The sequence below is a fragment of the Staurois parvus genome, unplaced genomic scaffold (genome assembly GCF_062004578.1).
Source record: "Staurois parvus isolate SC_StPar_1 unplaced genomic scaffold, SC_StPar_1.0 ptg000168l, whole genome shotgun sequence".
Lineage (NCBI taxonomy): Eukaryota > Metazoa > Chordata > Amphibia > Anura > Ranidae > Staurois > Staurois parvus.
In genome coordinates this window covers 2,644,496-2,664,455 of record NW_028317964.1, presented here as the reverse complement: position 1 = coordinate 2,664,455, position 19,960 = coordinate 2,644,496, and the positions used below count along the sequence as shown (strand labels likewise).

Genomic DNA, 19,960 nt, shown 5'->3' with positions numbered 1-19,960 from the left:
ATCAAAGCACCCAAATCATTAGATGCAGACCTCTAAATACAGGTTGTTCACTGCAATCCAAAAATAAGATGAGATAATCTGTGGACAAGGTTACCTTCTTGCAGTCTTCCATCAGCTGCAGCTGCTCCATCTGGAAATATGGTCTTCACATAAATGCCAACTGGTCCATAAATGCTGTCCTTCCCACCAACAATACTGAATCCAAGTCCCTGAGAAACAGGAAGACAATGAATTTTTAAAATGTGTTCCTTTTTGTATGTCTCAATGACACAAGTATTTTTGACTATGACATTGGCATTGATTTACTAAAGGCAAATAGACTGTGAACTTTGCAAGTGCAGTTGCTCCAAAGCTTAATATATGAGGTAAATCTTCACTTTACAAAGAATACCCAATCACATGGAAGGAAAATTAAAATAACAGAATTTTTGCTGTCATATGATTGGATGATGGAAGTCAGCAGAACTTCCCCTCATTTACTGAACTCTGGAGCACCAGAACTTGCAGAGGAGCAGCTGCACTTGCAAAGTGCACTATTTGCCTTTAGTAAATCAACCCAATTGTGATGGACAATCTACCTGAACAGACTCGACTATAGAGACATACTCCAAACTTCTTCTCACCTTTGTAATTTTTTTTTCTTTTTTATGGTTGAACTGGATGGACTTTTGTCTTTTTTCAGCCAGATTAACTATGTAACTGTGTAACTATTTAGAGTACCTCCCTAACTAATTCCTTTACTATTCATACTGAAATCTGTTCTGTTATATGTCTCTCCTGTATTTTTTTAGTTAATTTCTACCTTTGCCCTACCTATGCATACTGTCCTTTGGGGTTTATTTACTAAAGGCACATAAACTTTGCACTCTGTAAGCGCAGCTACTCTAGAGTTTAGTAAATGAGGTGAAGCTTCACTTTACAAAGAATGCCCAGTCACCCAAAGTTGCTCCAGAGGAAGGCAACAAAATCCGAATTAAAAAAAAAAATCTTACCTTGCCTTGGCCTTTCATTAAAATAATATTGGAAATAACAGACACTTGTGAAGAGCCTCTCATGTTTGCTAGGTGTGCAGAACTCAATGACCTTGAAGAACGGGAAACACCCTGGAAACATGCAAGAATAATGAGACCACATTACTGTATCCATCCTTTATACTTATCTCTGTAAGGCTATTGAGATTAGGGTGAGAGCAGGGGTGTATTTACCACAAGCCAAACAAGGCACTTGCCTAGGGCGGCATTTTTCAGGGGGGCAGCACCTCTCCCCAGAAGAAGAGATGGAAGAAGGGACATGCGTGCCATGGGAACCAGGTGGGATCTAAGAGAGGCTGCAGGCTGCTTGATTGTGTATGTAGAGCCTGACCAGGGGCGGACTGACCATTTGGAAACTTGGGCACTGCCCAAGGGCCCGGGGTCAGTAGGGGGCACCATGAGATACCCCTGGTACCTTTTTCATAGGCTTTTTTGAGTTTGGGCAAGGATCCCCTATTGCCCAGGGGCCCCATGAGTTGTCAGTCCGCCCCTGAGCCTGATTCTCATTCCCAGGGATGCATGGAGTTGTGAAGATGAGTGTCTTTCTTTCTTTCTTTCTTTCTTTCTTTCTTTCTATATATGGGGGGCAGGGGTGTTGTTGATCAATGTCTTGCTCTCTCCACAGGAAGGGGGGGGGGGGGGTGTTGGTCAGTGTCCGTGGGGCAGATGATTTTTGTGTTACTTAGGGCAGCACAAAACCTAAATACACCACTGAGTGAGAATATACGAAATAAAATGTAATAATGCTGTATATTATATATTACTTGTGTCCAGAAGACTGAATATGTTTTTTTCTGTTAGAATGTTTCTCAAAGTATATAGAAAATGTATAAAATGTATTAAAGTGTTACTAAACCCAGGACCCTGCATTCACTATATCTGGTCTCCCACTGTACACAGAACATGGGAGTGCAATTATTTTAGTAAATATAAACTGCTAAATACCTTTTCTCACAGCAGTTAGAGCAGTCTTGTGACCTCTATCTGTGTCCATCCCACCACTAGCTAAAGGAGGAGGAGTTTTCTTTCTGCTCTAGGAGGATGCAGAACCTCTGTCTGGACAGTGCTGATTGGCCCTGTGCTGATCACATGCACTCTCTCAAAAAAAAATCCTCTGTAGCAATACACACCAAACTAAGCATGTGTATGCCGTCTTGTGACTTCTATCTGTGTCCAGCCCACCACTAGCAAAAGGAGGAGGAGTTTTCTTTCTTCTCTAGAAGGATGGTGAACCTCTGACCTCTTTCTGGACAGTGCTGATTGGCCCTGTGCTGATCAAATGCACTCTCTCAAGTAAAAAAAATCCTCTCTAGCAATACACACCAAACTGAGCATGTGCATGCCGTCTTGTGACTTCTATCTCTGTCCAGCCCACCACTAGTCAAAGGAGGAGGAGTTTTTTTTCTGCTCTAGAAGGATGCAGAGCCCCTGATCTCTGCCTGGACAGTGCTGATTGGCCCTGTGCTGATCAAATGTACTCTCTCACACACCAAACTGAGCATGTGCATGCCTACGGTTCAGTCTGGAGATAAAAGGTGGTCACTTGAAAAAGGGGAGGAACAGAGAAGAAAGGATCAAAGGGCATTTTTACACAATGCAGAGGATTAACCCCTTAGGTTCCACAGTGAGTATAAGAAGCATGCTTTACTGCATACACAGACTGATTTTCACTGTTGTGGGTTTAGTAACACTTTAAATACAGTGTGTATTGCATCCAGAATACTTTTTTTCTAATGTTAAACTGGTTGCATTTTTTTTAATTTAGTGGAAAGTTTACTGGACATATTACAAAAGAGTACCCAAAGCTGGTTAGATTGTTCTGTTTATATGTCATCTTCTGTTATTGTTATCCAGTGTATATATAAACTGCTAACAAGCACATCTGGGCAATGCCCAAAGGACACAGGCCACCCCAGGTTTTATGTATCTCTAACACCCTTATGTTTTTGTGCAATCAACTTCTCTTTTCTGGTATAATTGGAGTACAGTAGCATTGCTTCTCACCTGTACAATGCCAGTAGGACAGTCTAATTGCTGAGACAAAGACTTTCTGTTGCTACACAAGTTGGGGGGTTGTCGGTCTCTGTACAGTAAAGGCTTCTTACTTGCAGGTGCATCGATTTCACCAATCCAGTATGGGTTTACACCTACATTAAAATAAATGTATGAATTCTAGACATTGACTTAGATATAACATGGCATTATTTGAGCTGATATAAGGAAATGTTACACATATCAAATAGTGCTTAAAAATGAAATCACAAAATCAGTGATTTACAGTTACTTACACTACATCAATTTTAAATGATGTAACTGGCTTTAATATGGCAACATATTTGTCAGTTAAATATAATAAATATAAACTTTTAATTTAGGAAGCCAATAACTTTTAACAAATTTAGGACATTCATTGCCCTACAATTATTTGCCATTGTTTAACCACTTGCCCCCCAGAGGATTTATCCCTCTTCCTGACCAGGCCATTTCTGTGTGATACGGCGCTGCGTTACCTTAACTGACAATTGCATGATAATGCAACGCTGTACCCAAAGGAAATGTATGTCCTTTTTTCCCCACAAATTACTATATTATTATTATACAGTATTTATATAGCGCCAACAATTTGCTCAGCGCTTTACAAAATAAAGGGAGACAATACTGCAACAATACAGTTCAATACAAGAGGGATAGGAGGGAACTGCTCCTTGGAGCTTACAATCAAAGATAGAGCTTTCTTTCCGTGGTATTTGATCGCCTCTGCATTTTTTTATTTTATTTTTTTTGCACTATAAACAAAAAAACTATTTTGAAAAAAAAAACAATATTTTTGACCTTTTACTATTAAACATGTCCAGTAAAAAAAGTAAAAAGATCAAATTGCGTCATACATTTTAGCCAAAATGTATTCTACTGGATTTTTTTTTCTGCTAGTAATGGTGGTGATCAGCGACTTTATAGCGGGACTGTGGCAGGCATTCTGACACTGGGGGAACTGACTTGGTGTCACTGCTATGCAAGGCCATACAAAGCAGTGTGCATGAGCTGACAGGGGAGAGATCTGTGTTGTTTATACACAGGTCTCTTCCCATATACACGGCAATCGCTGGGAAATCATTGGCCGGGACCCAGTGATTGACAGCTGAGGCTGCGAATGGTGGCGTGGGTAGGGCGCGTGTGCATGCCCCCTACCCAGAACTGCAAAATCATGTATATATACCTGATTTTGCACACCCGTGCCGCCCTGTAGCAGTATTTCTGCTATAGGGCGGAGCGGAAGTGGTTAAAAAAACATTAAATAAAAGTTAGGATGCTGAACTGCTTTGATGTCATTGGCCCTTGTTCCTGTAATTTAATTTCTATATTTACAAAGCTGCCTGGTGTAAGTCTCGGTTCACACTAATACGACCTGAAAGTCATGCGCCTTACAGTGTGACTTTGCCAGGTGACTTGAGTACTACTTTAAAGCAACTCCGAAGCGACTTTCAGAGAATGTCTGGGTAATCTTCCTGTAATGTCGGATCCAATTCACATCATTATAGATGAGGATCCGACTTGGAGGCGATCTCCAGTAAAGTGTATGGGCACAAGTCGGATAGAAGTCGCCTTGAAGTAGTATAGGAACCTTTTCTAAAGTCGGAGCGCCTTCAGTAGTGTTAATTAAAAGAACTCTCATTGGCTAGCATGGGATTTCACATGTCATGCGACTTGGGGTCTCACAAGTCGGATCCCAAGTCATGGCAGTGCAAACCGAGCCTAACAGTTTATGTTAATTGTTGGACGTAAAAGTAAATACACAGCTCCCAACAGGGGCGGACTGACAACTCATGGGGCCCCCGGCAATAGGGGATCATGGGGCCCCTGTGTCCTTGCCCAAACTCAAAAAGCCTATGAAAAAGGTACCAGGGGCATCTCATGGGGCTCCCTACTGACCCCGGGCCCTCGGGCAGTGCCCGAGTTTCCAAATGGTCAGTCTGCCCCTGGCTCCAAATTGTCCTTCGTTTAGAGGGAGACCAATTCCCTCTGTCCCTTGTGCAACCTTAATTATCCCTCTTTTTGGTCTGATGTGCACATCTTTCACAAAGGGGGTTATTTAATAAAGCTGCATGATGCAAAATCTGGTGCAGCTCTGCACAGAAACCAATCAGCTTCCAGGTTTTATTGACAAAGCTTAATTAAAAAAGCTGAAGTTGGAAGCTGATTGGCTGCCATGCACAGCTGCACCAGATTTAGTAAGTCTCCTCCAAAATGTACTATTTTACTGCTAAATATGTTATGCTGCACTAAACATATTATCCAACCTCTAAAGTACTGTATTTGTTACTTTGAAAAAACAATTTAAATGAAAAATAGAGATAAAAAAGCACTTGTGTAGTTTTAATATATTTAATCTATGCACTCACCGGCCACTTTATTAGGTAAACCTGTTTAATTGCTTGGTAACACAAATTGCTAATCAGCCAATCACATGGCAGCAACTCAGTGCATTTAAGTATTTAGACCTGGTGAAGACAACTTGCTGAAGTTCAATCCGAGCATCAGATTGGGGAACAAAAGGGATTTAAGTGACTTTGAACATGGCATGGTTGTTGGTATTAAACAGGCTGGTCTGAGTATTTCAAAAACTGCTGATCTACTGGGATTTTTATGTACAACCATCTCTAGGGAAATCGACACTCATCAGACCAGGTAACATTTTTCTAATCTTCTATTGTCCAATTTTGGTGAGCCTGTGCAAATTGTAGCCTCTGTTTCCTGCTCTTAGCTGACAAGAGTGGCACCCGGTGTGGTCTTCTGCTGCTGTAGCTCATCTGCTTCAAGGTCCAATGTGTTGTGTATCCAGAGATAGTATTCTGCATACCTTGGTTGTAACGAGTGGTTATTTGAGTTACTGTTGCCTTTCTATCACCTCCAACCAGTCTGCCCATTCTCCTCTGACCTCTGACATCAACAAGGCATTTTCGTCCACACAACTGTCACTCACTGGATATTTTCTCTTTTTCGAACCATTCTCTGTAAACCCTAGACATGATTGTGCATGAAAATCCCAGTGGATCAGCAGTTTTTACAATACTAAGAGCAGCCCATCTGACGCCAACAAAAATGCCACATTCAAAGTCATTTAAATCCCCTTTCTTCCCCATTCTGGTGCTTGGTTTTAACTTCAACAAATCGTCTTCACCACATCTACATGCCTAAATGCACTGATTTGCTGCCATGTGATTGGCTGATTAGCAATTTGTGTTACCAAGCAATCGAAAAAGGTGTACCTAATAAAATGGCCAGCGAGTGTATATTATATATTAAATATATTTTCAATATATTAGCTCTTAGTGGTCTGTGAATCTTGGGCTGTGATAAAGACATGACCTTTGCCTACATACTGTGTGCTACAATTTATCATTTCAGAAAGTTAGGAGGTATCAGTAAATAACCTGTTGTAATGTTAAACATTGGTTTTATTCACTTTTCCTGTTCACTCTTTAAAATATCAATTATGTGACCTAAGAGCTTATCAGCAATTTTTAAGTTCATGACTTCTGACGAGTACTTTTTAAAATTCGTTTTCCATTTTAACAAATAGTTTGGACAATATTATGTCTATACAGTTATTTAATATATGTTTTGCACAGGATTAACCGTTTTGAAATTAACTTTTTTTGCAGACAATTAGGAAACACATTTTTCTCAAAATAGTAAGCCAAGGTTATTAGGGCAAAGCACCCATGATATCTGTTCAGTATGTGAGAGTGTTATAGTCTTATGTACACACTAGATGGCGCTGTGTTTTAAGTATAATATCATGATTGCAATAGCTGTGCAAAGCCAAAAAGAGGAACAGACAAATGTAACTGTCCATACCATATGATGTCATCCAATTGTAATTCCCCATTCACACCTGAGCGTTTTGTAGCGCAAAGCTCGAAGCTCCAAATCGCTCAGGGGGACAAAATCAATAATACTCTATGGAGATGCTTCACATCTCCACTCCAAGCCTCCTGAAGCAGAACATCTGAAGGTCAAAAAATTTTTGGAGCTACTTTTGTACTCATATGGGCAGATTTGTATGTTTTTGGTGCGTTTTTATTCTCACAGAAAACAATAGAAACGCACAATTGGCACATTTTTTGCGTGTTTTTACACGCATTTTGCGTGATTTTCTGCTCAAATGAACGTTTTTTAAAAAAAAAAATAGTAATTATATATTAATATATAAATGTAAAATAAATAATAATTAACCCCTAACCTTACAAAAAAGGATTAGGGTCAGGGGCGGACTGACCATTTGGAAACTCGGGCACTGCCCGAGGGCCCGGGGTCAGTTGGTGGCCCTATGAGATGCCCCTGGTACCTTTTTCATAAGCTTTTTTGAGTTTGGGCAAGGACACAGGGGCCCCATCATCCCCTATTGCCCAGGGGCCCCATGAGTTGTCAGTCCGCCCCTGGTTAGGGTTGTTGTTGGTTTGCTTGGTTGTTGTTGTTGGTTTGTTTGTTTATTTGTTTGGTTCTTGTTAGTTTGGTTGGTTGTTGTTGATTTGTTTGGTTGTTGTTGTTGTTGGGTTGTTTGTTGTTGTTTGGTTGTGTGTTTCGTTGTTGTTGTTGTTGTTGTTGTTTGGTTATTTGTTTGCTTGTTTGGTTGGTTGTTCTTGTTTTTTAACTTTTGTAGGTTTTAAGAGGTTATGGTTATGGGTTAATTATTATTAATTTATTATTACAAGTATTTATTTATATTTATTTTTATTTATTTGTGTATTTTTAAATTTTATTAATTATTATTATTATTATTATTATTATTATTAATAATATTAATAATAATAATACGTTTATATATTTTTAAGGGTTAGGGGGTTAAGGTTATGGGTTAATTATTATTTATTTATTAATACTTTTATTTACTTTTGTATTTATAATTTATGTATTTATTCATTTATTATTATTATTATTATTATTATTACTATTATTATCATCATCACAATAACAAAAATAATAGATAAATAATACATTAATAAAATAATTAGTAATTTAATAATAATAATAAAATAATAATAAAAAAAAGAAATAAAAGCTGATGAAAAAGCTGAAGCAGAAAAACCTAGCAACAAATGATGCAACAGATGACATGTTTCTCTATTGGCTAATAAAAAAAACCTCAAAAACGCTGTATGAAAACATGCAAAAATTGTGCTAAAAAAACGCTACGCTCAAATGTGAATGGAGTCTAATGGAGACTGGCAGAACAAGGGATGTTAGCATGTTTAGCAGTATAAAAACTCATCGCATCACAGAATCATTTTGCAAATAATGGAAAAAAATTGACATGTTTATTTTTTCAGTCACATCTATAATGACTCTAGAAGCTAAACCATTAATATTTTGAAAGGTCAACTTGTTCACAGCTTATCCTCTTCACGCCGGCGCCTCCCGGCCCTTTAAGGGGTTTCAGACTCTGGGAAGCGGGGTGGAGTTTTAGGGTCATGTGATTCGCTGTCATGGCAGTCACATGATCGGAAAATGTCCTGATCGCAAGGGGAGGTCAGGACCTTTCCGTGAGACACCGACATACGTGCTGGGAGCGTGCAAGGCGCACACTCTCAGCACATATGTATTTTCAAATGGTATGCAAATATGTGGCCGCTCAGCGTTAAGGCCCAGCTGCCGAGAGGCCTCATATTTGCGTACGGTCCGCGTCAAATGGTTAAAGTACATCAGTGTGATGGTCAGTGGGAGGAATGCTTCTTACATTTGGGGTCATTGGAAATAATCCCCCCCTACAGACAGCTGGACTGGAGAGTTATTAGAACCCGTCAGGTTTTATTGCTGTCTGTGTCCCCATTAGGGAGATTCACTCTTTCCATGTGTCCTCTATACTTTTATCACTGAGAGTGAAAGTAAAATAGAATCCCAAATGTTTGCGTTATCCCCAGAACAGGGGTAGATGGGAAATCTTCCAATGAGGACACTGGTTTCCAGTGAACACCAGGAATTCCCTCACTTTGCAGGGATTTCCTCTTGCTTCCTCTTTTGGCTATGGGACAGGAAGTGAAGGGAAATTATTATTATTAAACAGGATTTATATAGCGCCAACAGTTTGCTCAGCGCTTTACAATATAGTGGGAGACAATACAGCAACAATACAGTTCAATACAAGAGGGAATTGAGGGCCCTGCTCCTTGGAGCTTACAATCTAGGAGATCTCCATAATGGGGCATCAATGGCAAAATAAAGAGGCTATAGCCCTCCAAAGTGAAAAAAAAAAAAGTTTTGCCTTTAGATCTTTAATAACATGTTTCAAACAATACAAATATGCTAAAACTAACTCTTTATAAGGTACATTATGTTTTTTAGCAGGTGAAGCTTTAAAAGAATTAATGGACATGTCTGATAAGTCGATTTTTTCCATAGGCAATCCTCTCAATTCCGTGCCATTGGGGCCTGATCAGTAAATCGCCCACTGGAGCCTCCACAGTGATTTATAATGAATTTGTGGCAGACTATATTATGACTATATTAGTGGGGTCAGGGTGTCCTTAGGGTTGGTGTCACCCGGTGCGATAACACTTGGTGACACTCCCTCCGACGATCCCCGCAGAATGGATAGGATCTGCGGATTGAGCATAATGGATCGGACTCCGTTACATTATGCTCCCCAATCTGCAGATCCGATCCATCCTGCAGGGATCGTTAGCTTTCTTTACAACTTACCTTTTCGTGGAGCAGCTCCGGTTTCACGCCATATAGGTTGTATGCTGACGATCCCGGCAGGATGGTTCGGATCTGTGGATTGAGCATAATGGATCGGAGTCGGATCCATTATACTCCCCAATCCACAGATCTGATCAATCCTGCAGGGATCGTCGGCTTTCTTTACAACTTACCTTTTCGTGGAGCGGACCGGTGTCACCCCGTATAGGTTGCATGCCAACGATCCCCGCAGGATGGTTCAGATCTGCGGATTGAGCATAATGGATCGGACTCCGATCCATTATGCTCCCCAATCTGCAGATCCGATCCGTCCTGCAGGGATCGTTAGCTTTCTTTACAACTTACCTTTTCGTGGAGCGGCTCCGGTTTCACCCCATATAGGTTGTATGCTGACGATCCCCACAGGATGGTTCGGATCTGCGGATTGAGCATAATGGATCGGAGTCGGATCCATTATACTCCCCAATCCACAGATCTGATCAATCCTGCAGGGATCGTCGGCTTTCTTTACAACTTACCTTTTCGTGGAGCGGGTCCGGTGTCACCCCATATAGGTTGCATGCCGACGATCCCCGCAGGATGGTTCAGATCTGCGGATTGAGCATAATGGATCGGAGGCCGATCCATTATGCTCCCCAATCCGCAGATCTGATCCATCCTGCGGGGATCGTCGACTTGCTTTACAACTTATCTTTTCGTGGAGCGGGTCCGGTGTCACTCCGTGCGGTAGGTGTCACCCGATGCAGGACGCACCCCCGCACCTACCTCGGGACGCCACTGAGTGGGGTGTATATCAGGGGCAGACTGACAACTCATGGGGCCCCCCCGGGCAATAGGGGATCATGGGGCCCCTGTGTCCTTGCCCAAACTCAAAAAAGCCTATGAAAAAGGTACCAGGGGCATCTCATGGGGCCCCCTACTGACCCGGCAGTGCCCAAGTTTCCAAATGGTCAGTCCTCCCCTGGTGTATATTAATATGTAGAGCTCAACCCTGCAAGGGCCGCTGAATTTAACTGGTTCTCTCCCAAGCAGCACAGATGCCACCAGCCAACCAAGCAACAGTCCCTTCACTCTTGCTCGATTTAACAGTCTAGGGGTTGTCTATTTGTATTTTTTTGCTGATAGAACTTATTACAGGGGAGGGGTTGGGGCATGAGAATCTTGGCATGGGATACTCCAAAAACACTCAGCAGTAGTTTGTAAGAGGGACTTCATAGTTGGCTGAATTTGGTGCCAAAGAAAAAGTCCCTACCCCTGCTCCAGCCCTGCTAGAACACTGTCCCTCCTGGTGAGGCTGAACCCTCTGCCATCTTGTGCCCTATTCCTTGCCATAGGCCTCCACACCTCATTCCCAGCCATAGACCTTTATATCCCAAGGAAGGAATGTCTACAAGAAGTCAAGAAACAGATTTGCTGCACTTTACTGGTGGTAGTCAGGAAACAACATTACAGTCACATCGCAGAGTCACTCAACATAGTACAGTCAATCACATTTAGTGGATGGTCTGCAATAGTCGCAAGTGAAAGCATGTGCAGCATTTTAGCAGCCATCTCCTTACAGTCTCTCCTAAGTCCAAGGCCATTACTATTCACAGGACTATGCTCTCTGTAGTCAACTCCTTGCTTGGTACATCTCTCCCAGGAACCGTCCAGGGAAGCAGCCTCAAACAGGGATCTCCAGCCTAAAAGGGCTTTTGCAATCCGCCCAAGCCCCCTAACTCCATAAGAGACAGAATGACTACGTCCAGCACCTCCTGTGTACAGATCCACTCTTCTGGCCTCCTGCCCTGTCCAGGGCCAAAGTGTGCAGGCTACATCCTCATAGGTGTGGGTTATTTAGCTCCCATGTGACAAGTGAGACTGTGCCCCTCCCCAACTAACTTATATGTGGGTGCTGACTCTCCCAGGACATCACTGTGGGAGAGTTCTACCTAAAAGGGGCCTAGCACCTGGTGTCACCAGAAGCTATTCTTGTATAGAGCCTCTGAGTGGAAAAGTAGCTAACTGTATCTGCCTACAAGTTAGCAATCAGAAGACAGTCTATCTAGGAGTAGAATTAATAGCAAATAGTGAACAGTCCAAGGCATTTAATTACCCTGTGCCAATGCTCAACCTTAGTACCCAGTGCAGCATCCAGCACTCAGTCTCAGGGACCAACTTTAAGTCACTACTCACAAGTCCCCAGGACATCTGCCTCCTTCCAGCTACCTTGGGACACAACCCAGTGAGTGAGATGGCACCTCTCAGGACTGGATCTCTGAACCCTATAAAAAGGCTAAACTTCTTTGATTACAAAGGAGCCAAAAGCCAAATTTGCCTAGCCATCTACACTAGGAGGATGCTACAAATATAAAGTCTGTGGAATTAAATCAGAAGAACTGCTGCCCTACCAGGCTAGGAGAAAGTCAAAAGATGCATTTAAGATACATTCTCGCCTGCCTAATAAGAGGTATAGGTGACATTACAAGTCTTTATCCACTATTAAAATCTCTATTGTTGTGCTTTAGTATACTGCTGATAGCATTCAATGGGTCACTGGGGTGTGAAGGTCAGGTAGCCCATAAAAAGAGTCATTTTTGTACACTCCGTTAAGTGTTAATGTAAAAATCACCAGATTCCTCATGCCCAGTAATTTCTATTTAGGGGTAAGTGAACTTCTGAATATTTCCATCAGTTGCAGTCTGTGCTAACTTGTTAAAAATGTGTGAACCTCTGAAACTCAAAATTTGTGAATTGAAAGTTCTAGGAAGTCAATGAAAAGCACAAAATTGTGCAGAATAATTTGGGAAGCTACTGGCAGCCCAGCCAGATGAAATGATGGAGCCAATAAAACAGATTGAGCCATTTTCATTAAAATTTCTACTGGAGAATGAAAAATGATATATGAATGGGAGGGGACAGACCTTTCAATCAGCTGCCCCTCCTCCATTTACAGATCACGTTTCTCTCATATATACTATAGTATGGCTTCTATGAATGGAGGAACTGGGCAGAGAAGGACACCCATCACACCAGAAGATTACGGCAGCGGGGGTGAGTGATATCAGAGGAGGAAGATTTCTGCTAAACCAGGACAGAGCAGCACAAGGCCCACATCCCCAACTGATAGTGATGTCCCATTTGCTGTTTCTTTTTTTTTAAGTAAACTTAACCTGGCCATAGATGATGCGATTTTATTGCCTGCAATATCGCTGGGTTCTCCCATCAACACTGTCAGTGTTGACAGGGGAGTCCCTCCCACAGAGCTATTGTGTTATCCCAGAGGGGGGGAGGAATAACAATAGCCACTCACAATAATCGCATGTAAAATCCAACAGGCTGGTTGTACCCAAGTTGCACAACAATTTAATTGGTTACTCTCGTTCTGCCCATAGATGGTTAGAATCTTGGCCAGTCCCAACTGGACCGGCCGAGATTTGAACCATCTATAGCCAGCTTTAGGCTTTAATCTCATAATGTCACTGTCCAGTATATGCTTGCCTTTCATTTACTGCTACAGCACAATGCACCTATTTCTTATTTGAGACACTTGTGCAGTGCTTACCCCCAATGGAGCTGCTGAGAATATGCCCAGGCCTCCCACAGTAGTACAGTCACAAGCTCAGTCTCATGCACAATGACAAAAATGGCTCAGTCTAGGGCAGCGGTTACTAAATGGGGGACCATGGTTCGAGAACAGCCCCAACAGAGCTCCCTGATGGACCGCCAGCCCGCAATGACTGGTCCGCTGCTGAGCATGGTGGTCTTCATGGGAACATGACATCACGTGTGTGCCCCGCCCCTTGCAGCTCACTGTCTCTCCAGCTCCCTGCCTGTACACAAGCATCCTTCAGCAAGGATCCCGGAACAGCTCCTGTCTGCCCTCAAGGTAGGATGTAGTCTTACAGCAGTGGTTCTTAACCTGGGTTCGATCAAACCCCAGGGGTTCGGTGAGTCAGTCTCGGGGGTTCGGCGGAGGTGACCCACACCCGACTCATATGATTTGTGATGACATGCCCAGTGGTCGGCAAGCCGCGGCTCTTGTGTGCCGGGCGCCCGCTCCCCTCCCTCCTCTCGGGCGGCAGGGACTCAAATGCAATGATTGGCCAGTCTCGCTGCCACTCACATCCTGATAGTCAGTGATTGGCTGTCAGGATGTGTGTAGGCGGGGCAGCGTGACGAACGTGAGAGGAGCTAGGCTCCTCTCACAGTCCGCCCTGAAGACCGGAACGGCGCGGGAATACAGCGAGAGGAACGCGCGGAGCAAAGGTAAGTGAATTGACACAGGGGGGACTTGGGGACTTAATATGGGGGATGAATTAATATGGGGAATGAATTACTATAGGGGGGATGAATTACTATATGGGGGATGAATTACTATATAGGGGATGTATTACTATATGGGGGATGTATTACTATATGGGGGATGAATTACTATATGGGGGATGAATTACTATATGGGGGATGTATTACTATGGGGGATGAATTACTATATGGGGGATGAATTACTATATGGGGGATGAATTACTATATGGGGGATGTATTACTATATGGGGGATGTATTACTATATGGGGGATGAATTACTATATGGGGGATGTATTACTATGGGGGATGAATTACTATATGGGGGATGAATTACTATGGGGGATGAATTACTATATGGGGGATGAATTACTATATGGGGAAGGAATTACTATAGGGGGGATGAATTACTATATGGGGGATGAATTACTATATGGGGGGATGAATTACTATGGGGGATGAATTACTACAGTTGCAAGAAAAAGTATGTGAACCCCTTGGGATTACGTAGAGTTTTGCATGAATTGGGCATAAAATGTGCTCTGAACGTCATCTAAGTCACAACAATAGAAGAACATAGTCTGCTGAACATAATACTACACAAACATTAGATGTTGCCATTGTTTAATTGCACATAACATGTAAACATTCACAGTGCAGGGAGGAAAAAGTATGTGAACCTTTGGACTTAATAACTGGTTGACCCTCCTTTGGCAGCAATAACCTCAACCAAACGTTTCCTGTAGTTGCAGATCAGACCTGCACAACGATCTGGAGTAATTTTGGACCACTCCTCTTCAAAAAATTGTTTCAGTGTAGCAATATTCTTGGGATGTCTGGTGTGAATCGCTTTTTTAAGGTCATGCCACAGCATTTCAATCGGGTTGAGGTAAGGACTCTGACTGGGCCACTCCAGAAGGCGTATTCTGTGCTGTTGCAGTCATTGTTTTGTTGAATTACTTGTATGCTTTGGGTCATTGTCCTGTTGCATCGCCCATCCTCTGCAGAGCTTCAGTTGGCGGACAGATGGTCGTACGTTTTCCTGCAAAATGTCTTGATAAACTCTGGAATTCATTTTCCCATCAATGACAACAATCCGCCCAGGCCCTGAGGCAGCAAAGCAGCCCCAAACCATGATGCTCCCTTCGCCATGTTTTACAGTGGGGATGAGGTTTTGATGTTGGTGTGCTGTGCCTTTTTTTCTCCACACATAGTGTTGTGTGTTCTTCCCAAACAACTCAATCTTGGTTTCATCTGTCCACAGTATATTTTGCCAGTAGTGCTGTGGAACATCCAGGTGCTCTTTTGCAAACTTCAAACGTGCTGCAATATTCTTTTTGGACAGCAATGGTTTCCTCCGTGGTGTCCTCCTATGTTCTCCATTCTTGTTTAATGTTTTCCTTTTGTAGATGTGTCAACAAAAATGTTAGCATGTGCCAGAGATTTCTGTAGGTCTTTAGCTGACACTCTGGGATTCTTCTTTACCTCATGCAGCATTTTGCACTGTGCTCTTGCAGTCATTTTTACAGGACGACCTCGCCTAGGGAGAGTAGCAACAGTGCTAAACTTTCTCCATTTGTAGACAGTCTGTCTTACCGTGGACACATGAACATCAAGGCTTTTGGAGATACTTTTGTAACCCTTTCCAGCTTCATGCAAGTCAACAATTCTTGATCGTAGGTCTTCTGAGAGCTCTTTTCTGCGAGGCATGGTTCACATCAGACAGTGCTTCTTGAAACCAGTAAACCCAAAACAGGTGTGTGTTTTTTAAGGGCAGGACAGCTGTCAGCAACACATCCAATATCATCACACTGATTGGAGTCAAGGTTGGCTCACTACTGGCTCCAATTAGCTCTGGAAGAAGTCATTAAGCTAGGGCCTCACATACTTTTTCCTCCCTGCACTGTGAATGTTTACATGTTATGTGCAATTAAACCATGGCAATATCTAATGTTTGTGTAGTATTATGTTCAGCAGACTGTGTTCTTCTATTGTTGTGACTTAGATGACGTTCAGAGCACATTTTATGCCCAATTCATGCAAAACTCCACGTAATCCCAAGGGGTTCACATACTTTTTCTTGCAACTGTATATGGGGGATGAATTACTATGGGGGATGAATTACTATGAGGGATGAATTACTATGGGGGATGAATTACTATATGGGGGATGAATTACTATATGGGGGATGAATTACTATGGGGGATGAATTACTATATGGGGGATGAATTACTATATGGGGGATGAATTACTATGGGGGATGAATTTTCATACCGTTTGTTACAACATATCTTTGCGAGCAATCCTTTTCGAGGATGCTGGACATAAAGACGAAGAAAAGGAACAGACTTTGTTGCGAAAATGACATGAGAGTGGCACTTGCCAAGGTAATGCCGTGCATTTCTGAACTGGCCTCTGAAAGACAACAGCAGAAGTCACACTGATTTGCGGTAAATATTCATTATTTTGTTTTTGTGTGAAAATCATGTTTTAATGGTTTTGTTCTTTGTTCTTAATGGTTTTGTTCATTTTGTGCACCTATGTATAAATATATACCTATGTTTTGAATTTTAAAAATCATATTTTATTTTTCCAATTAAGAAGGGTTCGGTGAATGCGCATATGAAACTTGTGGGGTTCAGTACCTCCAAAAAGGTTAAGAACCACTATCTTACAGGGACACTCTGATGGGCACATTTTTTTTAAGGTGCACTCTGATGGGCACATTGAATGTTAAGGTGCACTCTGATGGTTACAGCAAATAGTGGGGGTTTGGCACTCTGACGGGCCCATTTTATGTTAAAGGGCACTCTGACGGGCAACTTTTATGTTATGGGGGCACAAATGGGCACATTATGTGAAAAGGGGCACTCTTATGGGCACATGTGATGGAAAAGGACAGTCTTATGGGGAATATGATGTAAAGGGGCACTCTGATGGGGAAATATGATGGAAAGGGGTACTTTGAGTGCAAGGGGGCACTCTGACAGGAATACCTGATATAAGGTGGCACTGTGATGGGGATACCTGATGTAAAGGGGCACTCTGATGGGGACAACTGATGTAAAGGAGCACCCTGATGGGCACATGTGATGTGATGAGAATACATGATGTAAAGTTGCACTCTGATGGCGACATCTAATGTAAGGGGACACACTGATGGGTACACCCTATTCAGACGTTGGCCAGAAGAAAACTTTAGTGACCGGACCTCCTTGCATTTTAATTCAATACTCCTGCTCTAGGGGATCTTTTTGTATTTTATTGGTGAAGAACTTGAACAGGATTTTAGGGTCACAGTTTACTCCAGAATGTTAATAGCAATCAATGGGAGGACAAACTTCTCAGTAGAAAATCCTTACACGAGCAGCGCACACTACAGTCCCAGGTCAGGTCATACTCACAATGTTCCAGAAGCTGTCTGCCACCCAGCATCCACAGGCAGATCATTGGTGAGGGAGATAACAGATCCTTCTACAAACCAAGACTTTAGGGCAATGCCTTCCAGCAAAAGTCCATTAGCAATCTCCTCCAGGTTTCCAGCCTAGCTCCTGCTGAAGCCCAGGCTGCAATTTCTTGTCTCACTAGTTATCTCTCCGGGCTGCAGACTCAGAAAAATTGAAACCCTACCTAGAGAGGTTAAAAAAAACCTGGAAAGGCCTCCCAAACATTTATCACCTCCCAAGACACCTTCTGGATGCCTTCTTCCAGGGATTGGCTGAAGCATGATAAGTATTTATGCTGGTCATATGACTTTCAATGACCTATATTCTGAAGACTTCTTCCAGAAGCAGGTCAGAGAAATCAAACATCCAGCCTGCAAACTCTGACCAATCAAACACAATAAGCCACTGCTCCACTTACTGCAGTGAAGCAAAAAAAAAACCCTAAATTCAACCTAGCAGCCTAAGGCCATTACACTAGAATAATTTAAACCTATTTGTTGCTTTTCTTAGTAAGTAATATAAGAAGGAAAAACATACTTGTTGAGTTGCTCCTCGTCCTCACACATGGAACCTTCATTTGTAGTAGGGAATGGTTTTCCAGTTTAGCTTGACTTTCTACAAATGCATTCAGAGCTGCTTCCTGTAAAATGGAATAGCATAATATTTCTTATTTTTAATTAGCTATTTTCTTCATAATCAAAGGACTATGAATAAGGAATACATGTGAATATTTTGAGCAGCAGCAAAATATTTTCCACCTGGAAAGGGTTAAGGCTGTTTGTCATGGCTAATCTGTATACAGCAGTTTTGTAGACAAAGGTCTCTGAAATCCAAGTTGGGACCATGAAAGAAACCACGTGCCAAATGTGATAAAGTGTTGGCAGCCTGTAGCACAGTTATAGAAAACAGTTGCTGTATATAGATCCAGCTCAACAAACATTACTGTTTTCCACGTAGCAAAAGAAAAGTATTCATGACAATCATATCCATGACAAAAATGTGTTTACTTCATTGTAAGTTACAAACGTAAAAAGGTTTTATCGCACCAGTGATTGATTGCATGCACCTATGTCTTCAGGATTAAGTGATGTTCTTTCCGAATTACTGTATCCTATCAATGTATCAAAAATTATTTATAAATTGGGATTAGGTGAATCTGCACAGGGTTCCATTTGTTGGGGGTTTGTTGAATCCTGCTTAAAATCCACGAAAACCCAAACTTAGCAGTGAATTCCACTGAAATCCATAGTGGCAAATCTTGAAAATCAATTCTAGTTATATTCAAGGCTAATAGGAAAGCTATTGTCAAAAAAGGGAAGGGAAAGACACCGCACAAACCACCATAGTGTAGTATTATTGATAAAAATGCTTTATAAATAGACCAATTTCTACTCACAAGGTATGTGACAAGACATACCTGGAAGTTACCAAGCTGGGGATTGAATGCCCATAAAACATCCACAAGCCCTGGCCAGGGGCGTGAATGTAAACTGAGGAAGCAGTTTCCAGGCTGCACTCAGCAAAGCATCAGCTGCTAAAGAAATAGATACCTCGAAACGTGTACTGAGCTTGCTCCGAGGAGTGATGCCATACCGGGTGCTGGACTTGATGAGATTGGTTCCAGTAAGGTCTTTACATTTCCAAGTACATTTGCAGAGGCCAGACACATCTGCAATTCTTCATAGTTCACTCAGCAGCCAGTTGTATAAAAAAAATATATATATATAGAGAGAGAGAGAGGTATCCGGTAATGTGAACTACTCCTCCTTTTCCTTCTTCATCTCTTCCTACTCCTTCCCCTCCACCCTATGGTTTCCAGATTTTCAAACCTAAATCCAGGGATACCCTACTGGCCATGTCCATGCTCAACCACACCCACAAAATCAGGGTGCCATTTGGAGCCACAGCAACAACATCAAGCCCCCATTTTTAACCTGCCCTCAGACAGTTGGTCACAGACTTTTGCTACAAGTAACAGGCATTTTCTTTCCCACACATATTCCCGTCCATCGTAATTTTTTTTTTTTTGCTATGTTATTATAAACATTTTTTTAGACTCCAGAGAGAGATATATTATTTCACCCCTGTACAAATCATTAGTAAGACCTCATCTGGAATATGCAGTTCAGTTTTGGGCACCAATTCACAAAAAGCACATTGGGGAACTGGAGAAAGTACAGAGAAGGGCAACTAAACTGATAAGAGGCATGGAGGAGCTCAGCTATGAGGAAAGATTAGAGGAACTGAATTTATTCTCTCTTGAGAAGAGGAGATTAAGGGGGGATATGATCAACATGTATAAATACATCAGCGGTTCATATAGTGAACTCGGTGTAGAGCTATTCACCCTGAGGTCATCACAGAGGACAAGGGGACACTCTTTACGTCTGGAGGAAAAGCAATTCAATCTCCAAACATGGAAAGGTTTCTTCACAGTAAGAACTGTGAAAATGTGGAATAGACTCCCTCAAGAGTTGGTTCTGGCCAGCTCAGTGGATTGC

The 19,960-nt window shown here is 42.1% G+C and overlaps 1 protein-coding gene across 1 annotated transcript in view; it reads right to left on the bottom strand.

The window, feature by feature from the left end:
• IL16 (interleukin 16) overlaps positions 1–19,960 on the bottom strand; it is a 180,611-nt gene that overhangs the window by 77,380 nt on the left and 83,271 nt on the right. The window contains exons 4-7 of the mRNA XM_089676405.1: positions 17,997–18,099; positions 3,036–3,178; positions 993–1,103; positions 95–209 (exon numbers count right to left, since the gene is read on the bottom strand). Coding sequence (XP_089532531.1) covers positions 95–209; positions 993–1,103; positions 3,036–3,178; positions 17,997–18,099 — 472 coding nt within the window. The remainder of the gene's footprint in view (positions 1–94; positions 210–992; positions 1,104–3,035; positions 3,179–17,996; positions 18,100–19,960) is intronic.